The sequence below is a fragment of the Sphaeroforma arctica genome, assembly GCF_001186125.1.
Source record: "Sphaeroforma arctica JP610 unplaced genomic scaffold supercont1.190, whole genome shotgun sequence".
NCBI lineage: Eukaryota > Ichthyosporea > Ichthyophonida > Sphaeroforma > Sphaeroforma arctica.
The window spans coordinates 67,083-77,094 of record NW_014040368.1 but is presented as its reverse complement, the minus strand read 5'-3'; the positions used below and the strand labels follow the sequence as shown (position 1 = coordinate 77,094).

At 44.6% G+C, this 10,012-nt stretch overlaps 2 protein-coding genes across 2 annotated transcripts; one reads left to right on the top strand and one right to left on the bottom strand.

Annotated features, from left to right (window-relative positions):
• Positions 1-2,328: 2,328 nt before the first annotated feature.
• Positions 2,329-2,973, top strand: SARC_03647 (hypothetical protein; the record flags this gene model as incomplete). Its single annotated transcript, XM_014302553.1, has 1 exon — positions 2,329-2,973. One exon carries the CDS (start codon positions 2,329-2,331, stop codon positions 2,971-2,973), a length of 645 nt encoding a protein of 214 aa, XP_014158028.1.
• Positions 2,974-3,944: 971 nt separating this feature from the next.
• SARC_03646 (hypothetical protein) lies at positions 3,945-9,933 on the bottom strand. The gene is made up of 8 exons (XM_014302552.1): positions 9,808-9,933; positions 9,403-9,515; positions 8,963-9,099; positions 7,886-8,056; positions 7,310-7,398; positions 5,467-5,619; positions 4,743-4,912; positions 3,945-4,529 (listed from the first exon to the last, which is right to left on the bottom strand). The coding sequence occupies exons 1-8, from the start codon at positions 9,913-9,915 to the stop codon at positions 4,331-4,333; spliced, it is 1,140 nt and encodes a 379-aa protein (XP_014158027.1). The 5' UTR covers positions 9,916-9,933; the 3' UTR covers positions 3,945-4,330.
• Positions 9,934-10,012: the final 79 nt, after the last annotated feature.

The following is a 10,012-nucleotide window of genomic DNA, read 5'->3' as shown; positions in this document are numbered from 1 at the left end:
AAAGGTCGATGCAGATATCACCTCCCCCGCCGACTTCCGCCCTATCAAGCTAACGCAAATAGTCAGACGCATCTTTGAGAAGTGCTTCCTCAAGCTGATTACGAGCCACCCCGGCTCTGCTACCCATGCCACCCAAGCTGGCTTCAAATCACGATACTCCTGCCATACCCAAGCACCCGCCGCCATAGAATCTGAGACACAGTCGGAAGTGGAGTGGAACGACGTCTGCCTGAACACTACCAAGGAATATGATAGGCTTGCTCTCTCGTGCCTGTGGGTACTCCTGTGCCACACTGGGATGCCCGAAAACTGGATCAACTGCATCCGCACGCTATTTGAGAGGGTCCCCCCGAGTAATATACCACGGCACGGGAATCTATTTCATAGAACGAATGGCATCCTACTAGGCTCAATCGTTGGCCCCCAGCTCTTTATTATCTACACGTATTCGTTGGCTGTAACACTAGCACAATTCCGGCCCAAGCTCCTCCGCTCTTATTTATTTGTCGACGACACCCGAATCCAAGCCCCCCAACAGGTTCCGCTCCAGCCCTTCTTAGACGACATTGATGCTTGGGGACGCAAATTTGGCCTCGAACAGGGTGTCATCAAACCCCGAGTACTATCTACCGACTTGCGACACGCGGCGCCAACCCTCCCTATAAATGTTGAGCTTATCACGCCGACGCTTGCGGATGCACCTTAATATACACGTTACCTCCCCCTGAAGATGGCGCCCACACATGCCAAGCCTGAACTGTCCAAATACCTGGGTTTCCCACTCCCCCACGGAATACCAGGAATGAACCTCGCCAGACATACGGAATCCCTGATTGCAGCATTGTCCCTGGGTATCGCCTCCTTCTGCGCTTATGGCTTCCATGGCTTCAGCTGGCGACACCCCCACAACCGACTGGTGCAGTTCAAAACATCCACCCTAACCACGGCTACATATAGCCTGTACATTATTGCCTGGGCTCCGCCTATATGGAAGGATGTGCTGGGCCCCCTGTTTGAGCGCTATAACTCAGTACTCATTCAAGCAGCAGCCATCATCATGGGCAACAAATACCCTAGGTTGCCCATACATCAAGCAAACTTACTCCACTTTTGTGGCCTGCTTCCCACGCGACCATTCGCGGACTACCTCGGAGGTTGCCTGGGACTACAACTCGACTCAATGGCCAGCACAAACCCACTCACCCCTCTGACGCAACCCACCTGGGCCCACGGCAAACCGTCACTGCGCTTCCCGTAAAGTATCTATGCCCACCTGAAAATTGTATACAAAACCACGGACGGGCGTACACCCGACCATTTAGCCCTACGCCGACTCTTTGACGACAATAGGAGGAACTCAACGAAACGCTTGTTCAACACGGAAATCGCGACAATGGCCCGGCGTCAATACTACTACCAACTGGTCATGGGCAAACTGCCAACTTTATATCGGGACAAAGCCAGACACGACAGCTTCAACCGCTTCTTCGAGCCTACACCAATCCGGCTCTTTACTCAACTCCGCACTGACAGTTGTCTCTGCCCTGTCGCCCCGGTGGCCACAAATTCACCACCAGTCACTCTGCCTCCATCCAGCAACTGGTCCGACGCATCCTGGTAGGCCCAAAACTATCTTCCATTGGCCCTGATCTCCTCTAGCAATTACAGGAGCGCCACAATTTCCACGGTATCTGGACGTTCCACGAACACCTTGGACCCTTTTTCCAGCATGTAGCACAACCCCTGTACCCACACCCGTATCTGACACATCAACAGATGTTCCCCATACCCCGGCTAAACATGCTGTTGAAGTACTACTTCCAAATTTCGGTCCAAACCAAGTTATCGCGCCTGTTGGTTCCGACCATGATACTTCCAATCCAGGCCAACCAGCGCATACTGAGTGCATCCGTGGTCTGGTGCGGCATCGGTGCACCCCCAACCTCGCTCCTCAGCGGAATTATGACCGATAACCTTGTCCTACTCTGCATTTTGTACTCTGCACTATCCCATTCCACGGCACTATACGTTGAAGACCCGATCCGAACCACAGAGGTGGGTACGCTATTATTTAGTAGGTCAGCAAGCGAATACGTGGCACACTCGATGGGGTCAGTTTTTTTGTCAGCACCGGCCTGAATTGACCCAGCGCATATCCTCCATCGTCGACTCACTTGGTCCAAGCTTCAAACGGAAATATACTGACCACTTCTTCCCATCGATCTTCCCCGAAACACTACAACGGCTATGGGAGCCATATCATATATACATACATTGTAACCTATCTCCTTTGAAATAATTAATATTATTCCTACTACCTTTCCAGCAATGTCTAAACACTTTTCCAATGCACACACCCGAGAGGAGATTGACGACGGCATTGTAAAGAAAGGAGACATTTATGCTGAACATGGTATACTGGCAACTTTATTCAATGATCATTGTAATGTTTACATCGTGTCCGCTTATACGGAGTTTGCTTATGATGCGGAGCGTTTTAAGGATCTGGTAGACGAGGACATCAATATGTTACCAAAGCAGCCTTCCGCCAAAATTGCAGTCAAAGCTAAGGAAGTCAAATGTGACGTCCGCATTGGTCACAGCCGCTGGGCTATTTCCGGTCAAAACAATCCTACAAACTTTGCAAGTTTTACAGATAAAGACTACATTGTGATGGTATGGTTACTTACCGGTGGCACGGACAGTGCGAATCCGTTCCTTAATGCCGCGATTTCGATGGTCCAAGATATAACGACTCGCAGAGAAGCTGGAATCAAGAAACGTCACGAACAGGAATCGGCAATGCACGATGCTTTGATATCTAAATTGTATGCTATCGGTCGAGATAAGAAACCAGATATGCAGTGTCTGACACTTCGACACGAACTTCAACTGAACTCGCCAACGACAAGCACGCTTTTGAAGAGAAGATGGCAGCGTCACGTCAAGCTCACGAAACTAATGCAGCTGTGAAGCTAGCGGAGATTCAAAGTCTTGGACTGAACATTGAATTTCTTCAGAGAGCGTATACATCTGAAGGCGACAATTTGATCAGAGAGGCTTTAAAAGCAAAATTGCCTGCCCTTTTGAATGTATAGTGTAGATAGTGTATCGTGTTTGTCATGTGTATGTCTAGTGTAGATAGTGTATCGTGTTTGTCATGTGTATGTCTAGTGTAATGAGTATATCATGTGTGTAATCATCAATAAATAATTGAAAGCAACATCAATATAAAAGGCGGTAGTCGGGTGCGCAGGTGTTTTGTGGTTGCCGAAGCGGTGCGAGAATATCGGAAATACGCTTTTAAGTAGCGGGGCGGATGTGATTGGCATGGCTTCAAGAAGGGTATCAATTGGGGTAGGAGTGATGCGGCTGGTGGGTGGGTAGATAGGAAACGCTGTGGGGACACGGAATTAGGAGCCAGCAGTAAGGCAAATCGGTAAACGGGTCCAGAAGTTTCAGGGAGAGATGGGGCAGGGGAAGGGCCAGAGAGTATTGGACTGGGATTAGTGCCACGGGCAGGGAGTGGTATGGGGGGTATTGAAAATGGGATCGGTGATATATTCAGCTCATGAAAAGTTAATATTCGGCTCATGTACGCCTCTAAAAAGTACCTATGCCCCATCTGGAGCTACGTCCCACCGCAATCTCCAGTATTCGGATTTTCCCGGTTCAAATAAATCAGGAGGCTCAATTTGAAATAGAACGATGTCGAGTTCAACTGCTGAGGACTAAGGGTTGCGTGTGAACTCGCGGATCCTAAAGACGTACATGGCGGTTTCGAGTACAAACTCTGACGATACAGAAATAAGCCCACTCTCAAGAATCCAAAACTGTGACGGTTCCAGAGAGAAGGGGAGAATAGCGCCAGTGCAGTGAAATACGATTTGTAGCGTGCGGCAGCAAAGGCGCTGAAGCTCATAGACTGGCGCATGGAAATGACTCGGGGATTAATCACACCACTGCTAAGGCAAAGTGAATGTAACTGTTCTGATTTGCATGAACACACCAGACCTCTACTTAGGTACACGGTATTCGCCGGTACTGAGACTGTACCACGACTACAGTACGGGCAGCATATTCTCATTTTTTATGCAAAGTCCAGACTTAAACACCAATGCTGCGGCGGGTAATTCTCACAGAGTATCAAAATTACGGCACAGAACGGAAGTACAGGAGTCCTTCAGCTCAAGGCACGGTCGTAATATCACCACCGCTTTGCCGGAAAAGTGCAGAGCCCCCGACATACTGCAAAGTGTTACACTAAGGCTGTACCTGACCAAGATGGCACTACATAGCACAGCAAGGACGTACAATAACCACACCACGACTACGGGGCTGGATAAAATTGCACCACCCCGTAGTCTCCGGTGACCATCCAGTCGTTGTTGGGGCCATCGCTAACAGAAGCTAAAGTCTCTTCACTCAAACCACAGATAACCTCGGATTTGTTTGTGCGCAGCGCACAGTAGGGTGCACTGCCGAACTTCGGGGCACAATCAGCGAAGGCTTCCCGGGCAGGAAAGGGTCTGAAGGCAACAACGGGGTTGAGTAATATAAATATCAACGGTACTTGAACGACTACTAGAAACTTAAAATGTCCTATGTGTTTGTAAGATTTGTTTTTGAGCCTAGAAATCGACAAATCGGCGCGAGTCTCAGAATGGAGACGAACTTCTGAGGGATAGACCTGCACTTGTTCTGCAATATTCAAAGGGTCCATAAACGGTTGTTCATCTTACCTGTCCCCAAGTAGCTTCCGGTAGTTAAGGTCGCCTTTGAATATCAGCAGTTGCGACTTGCTCAACTCCGCAAACAAATCGGGTGCCACACTTTCCATATGATGGTAGTCATTCCACAGAGTCCAGAAGGTGTGAGTAGTTATCACCCATTTCTGCGACGCTAAATTCTCCTAACACATTGACAAAGTACAATGAAACACAGCATAAGTCAGGTTGAGCCTAGTTGAGTCCAGCAATCTGCATTTCTGATATTGGGACTGCTAACTATTGTAAAGCCACGAGGAAACGCAAAGTGAACTATGAGAACAAACAACGTACCACATGTCTGTGCATACATACCTTATCACACACCAGACAAATTTACTTATCGATATCCCACCCAGCTACAAATTGAGCAGTGCTTGATACCAATACAACACACATCTGTGTCATCTTCCCGTGTCGCAAATTACACAGATATATCCAGCTAAATCTGGTTCGTATTGTAAATGTTCTATACAAACAAAGGGCCTACGCCTACAGTTGGTCACACCCAGACACACATCCCTCTACAAGCGTGTATACCAAAATAAAACATTGCAGACAACAGACAAACGAGCGAACTGCAAACCCAGCGCCTCATTGACTGTAACCCAGAGGCATACTCAGGAACTAGCAAGCATACTCGTTCATTCAACTCAAAACAATCGGATCTACGCAGCGAGCGCGTTGAATGCAATCACACCTTCAACCGACCGCCCAACCATTGGCTATCTTCGTTTTCACTTCTCCGCATTTCATCTATTGTTTGCATGACATCGGTCTCAGTAGCATCGGAAACGAACCAGGGAAATTGCTTGACGTGTAGGTACACTTTGACATTCTTACCCGCTCGCGTCTATGAAATAGTTGAATGTCCGGTAGAATAAATTTAGAGTAAGGTTCATTGAGGAATGCGTTCTATGCAGATATTGGGTGCATCCAGAGTTTGGACAATACAAAAATATGTTCGGTATACGTCTACGAACTCAATAAGATGTGCTACACATGTAGGTAGTTGAATCGAAATGGGCTATAAATGTAGGTAATTGAATTGGTACACGAACTGTTTAGCAGTATTGAATGAAAGTTGCACATCCGATTCTATTTTAGATTTGAAATGGTGCTGTGGTACTGCATTGCCGTAAGCGGCATTGGCAGATAGTACTGTGTATTGTATAGTGTAGTGTATGTACGCATACATGTGCTAAATGGTTTGTACACGGACACAGGTATATGTGCAAGAGTTCTCATTATGTCAATAGTAAGGTTTGAATACGAACAAGAGCCTTCGACACCTGAAATCATGAAGCAACATTTAATTTGTGTATGGATCTGTGCAGATCATGTGTGTATGTATCTATATCTCGTGGGAATGTTGTAGAATTGAAAAGAATCTTAAAACTGAAGCACAACCAAACATCCGTAAGTAACTACTCAACCGATTGTAATTCGATTATACATTCATTCCTTCGTACGCACGCACACGTACATACGTACAAGGTCATGTATTCATGAGGGTAAAAACGCATGCTCGTGTGACCATGCATGCACATATTTCACACCATATAATGAAAAGATGTAAATACGTGTGCAAAAGAATTCAGGTGCGTACACATACTGAACTTAATCGTCATTTGAACAGAACAGATTGTGTTAGAATTTTTGATATTCAATTCAACAGCTCTTAAAGAACGTGTACTTTTAAAGTGGAAACCATTTGCGCGTATCCATCTACATTTCAGGCACGTAACTATCATCAGAATAAGTACCTAATGTCATAGATAAGCTCATGAATTGTGCACGAATATGTATGCGTCTTAACAAATACCCCATATGAAGAAGGCTATCTAGTATCAGTATATATAGCATTCACACTATAGATACGCTCTCACGCATGAAAACAGTACAAATTCAGTTTATAACAATACATGAGCCCATTGCACGTGCTAGCGTATTTGAATACGTACATATTCAGATATGATGTTGCTCTCACCTGTATGTATCAAATACACAAAAGTCGAAGGCAACAATAACAAATGTGGGATTAGATGGGTAGCTAGATGTATCCTTGATGTACACGAGTTTATATTCTTGTACTATTATACAATTAACAACACAAATGTACATCTAAAGCACATACAAGTGTACTTACCAGATCTTTGAGATCCGAAACTCAGACAATGTGTATTGATGATCAAAATCCAACCCTCATTTCTAGGTAGTACTTCTTAAATTATCTGTATATGATAGAGGATATATATATATATATACACTTTGTGTGTGACTGTAAAATCCTATCTGTGAAATAAACTGAAACACTATAGCGCATATTCATATTGACACATAATTGTACATTCTCAAGATCAGATGAATACCAAAACATCACGGAGCCCACATACTCACAGACACAGACACACTATATATATATATATAAATATAATTTCTCATGATTTCATATATATTTGTACACTGCAGATGAAAGATGCATTCTCAGATACTTGCGCACGAGAAGTTTGCCCATCAATCACCCACGAATATATACTTACCAGGTGATCTGCTAAGAGCAGGTCATTGAACAACTCAAACCCAGCATTATCAAGAATTATGTCTATGCGAGCGGACTCGTCGCCTATATCTGTAGAGTAACAAGATGGCGAAAGCCAGTTAAACGTGAAAAACAAAACTACGGCATTGTCCTCGAACTCAGTGACGTAATTGTGTGCAAGAAAAACCCTACCTTCTATTATGCATACACATATACATATATCATTCGATATATGTACTTTTATTAATAGAACGCACCCAAAATCTAGGAAATGCACTGCAAAGCATACGTACAATTGACATATATAGATATTGGCCAGAGAATGCTCAAGCAGCACCTTCAAATATCCGGATCGATTAAATTCTATGACGTTCTCCCTATACTATTGCGATGGCATATATGTAAACATATCCTTGTATATTCTATATATGTATATATACATACATATATAGACATATATACACACACACACAGACACACAGACACACATATATATCCATATATATACATTATATATATATATATTATGTGTGTTGGTGTCGCATATTGGTCGCACACATTAACCGACAAAACATACCCTTGACACACTCCACAATAGCCGAGACGTGATCGACGAGCACATGGCTGCTACTGTACTCCGTGACATCAGTTTCTACTGCAGAGTTGTCCACTGCAGTGTTGATATGCAGTGAGAGGTCGTTCCTGTTGCCCCATAGTGAAGCCAATATAAGACCTGCCAGTTGTTCGTCTGTGTGGATATCGAAGGGGAGGAGACAATAGTGATATTAATTAATTTACGTGTTCTTCATCCGTGTCCATTATTTCATCGGTCTTCCACTGTGTGGATATCGGTGGGGCGACGGCAATACTAAAGAATATTCCCACACTTTATCGTTGAGTATTCAGAGGAGTGGCATCACTCGAAGGACACCAGCGGGGCGCTGGCAAGTCAAGAAGTAGCATGTAAAGGACAATGACAAATGCTACGCTAAGGATACCCTTGTTTGCCTACGAGCAAAGCGAGCGAATCAATGAGCTACATAAATATAACTTCGGGAATGAGTAGTTAAATGCGATTCTTCATCTCATTGGTCGTCGAGATGAAAGGAAGTTCGAGGTACTGACGCTGCGCTGACCAATGCTCCAATACGGATATATAGGTATATGGTGGACATGTGCAAAAGTACCATACACACTAGTCAATTTGTGCATATGTACTAGAAGCATACGACCAATATCTTCATCCAAACATGAATCGGTGAAAATCAAGCTTCAAACAGACAAAAGGCACAGGTCCACCGACCTACGCTTGCGAATACACATGTGCACGAACGTGTTTGACACACTAATCAAAAAGGTACTTCCTTAATCTCACGCTAACATGACTTTTCTCCCATTAGGATGCAAATTCATACCTAAACGTTCGCATCAATACGCACAAAAAAAATATTTGCTGAGGCTTCGGTATGAGAGGAAGTGTACTCCCCCGGCTTTCTGGCCATACCGCTATCTTGCCACCCGCAGGTCTTTGTGAATTCGACAAGCGGCAGATAGAATCCATCGACAAAGCTCAAACCTATATACAGTTGGACATGTTTATATCCACAACAAAGTGGCCGTTTGATGGGCTCGATCAAAAACATATGACACACACCATAGGAGCGCTCGTCTTGGCGACTCTTCCGATACCTCTCAGTAGCAGTTGCCACTGGCGCTGCGCTCTGAGCCCATGCCGTGTGCTTCTTCTGCGCGAACGGATCCAGCGGTTCACTTACACCAAGCGCAGTAGCTCTGAGACAAATATATATACAGACATGAGCATTGCAAGATCAGGATTGATGAGTTCACCCCATACCAGCTACAGTAGGTCTGAAACGCCCATGGACAAAATGGACTTTACCGTCAAAAGTAATGTGTTAGAAATCGATGATTCTCAGGAGCGTGGCAGATCGTGCTGCAGAGTATCCGCCGTAGGTCACTTGTCGTCTATTGAAGTGCGGCATTGCTAAGTTTGAAATAACAAACATATGCATAATAACACAAACCTGCATTCGAATATATTCCGTATCTTGATTCTAAATATGGGGTTTGTACCTGTGAGGGATCACCATAGCCTCTCGAACACGCCTGTAGAGGTAACATTCTTCAAACAACCACGGCACAGTGGAGTACACACACATGTCTCTGCCACCCATTTTCGTCCGCAACTGCAGTAAAATGATTTATAAGTCAGGGATGATTCTTGCTAAACACGAGAGAAATGTGAGCTAATGCTGACTAAGAGCTTTATCGCTGGGTGTGTATGACTATAAGTACACCTGGTTGTATGAAAGGCATAGTGCCCATGTAAACCTGAATACAAATATAGCATTCTGTCAGGTTCTACTTTCCCACTTTTTGTCGCTGCTGACAAAGGCTTTGTCGAATTTGAATTGGGCGAAAAAGACAAAAGAAAAAAAGGGAACAAAAATATACATCGCAATAGCAATACAAAAACACCTCATTCAGCGCCGCTGTCCATAATTGAACGTCCAATTCGCTATCCTCAAAATCATCCATCGGTTTATCGGTCCATAAACTGTACTTGAGCTTCGATAGCAGTGCCATCGATTTTTGTATAGTATCCTGCGCGAGGGAGCGAGTGGGAGCATGATTACATGTATTCCATTGATATGTGTTTACAAGTGTTATAGTTTAACGTTTA

What these genes read in the sequence shown, in the direction of transcription:
- SARC_03646 (XM_014302552.1), bottom strand. Translation starts at nt 9,915, where the DNA reads ATGGCACTGCTATCGAAGCTCAAGTACAGTTTATGGACCGATAAACCG. An exon ending in GCTATGGTGATCCCTCACAG is followed by an intron (nt 9,100 to 9,402) that starts GTACAAACCCCA and finishes TATTTGTCTCAG; the next exon opens with AGCTACTGCGCTTGGTGTAA. An exon ending in GGTTGGGCGGTCGGTTGAAG is followed by an intron (nt 4,913 to 5,466) that starts GTGTGATTGCAT and finishes TCAATGTGTTAG; the next exon opens with GAGAATTTAGCGTCGCAGAA.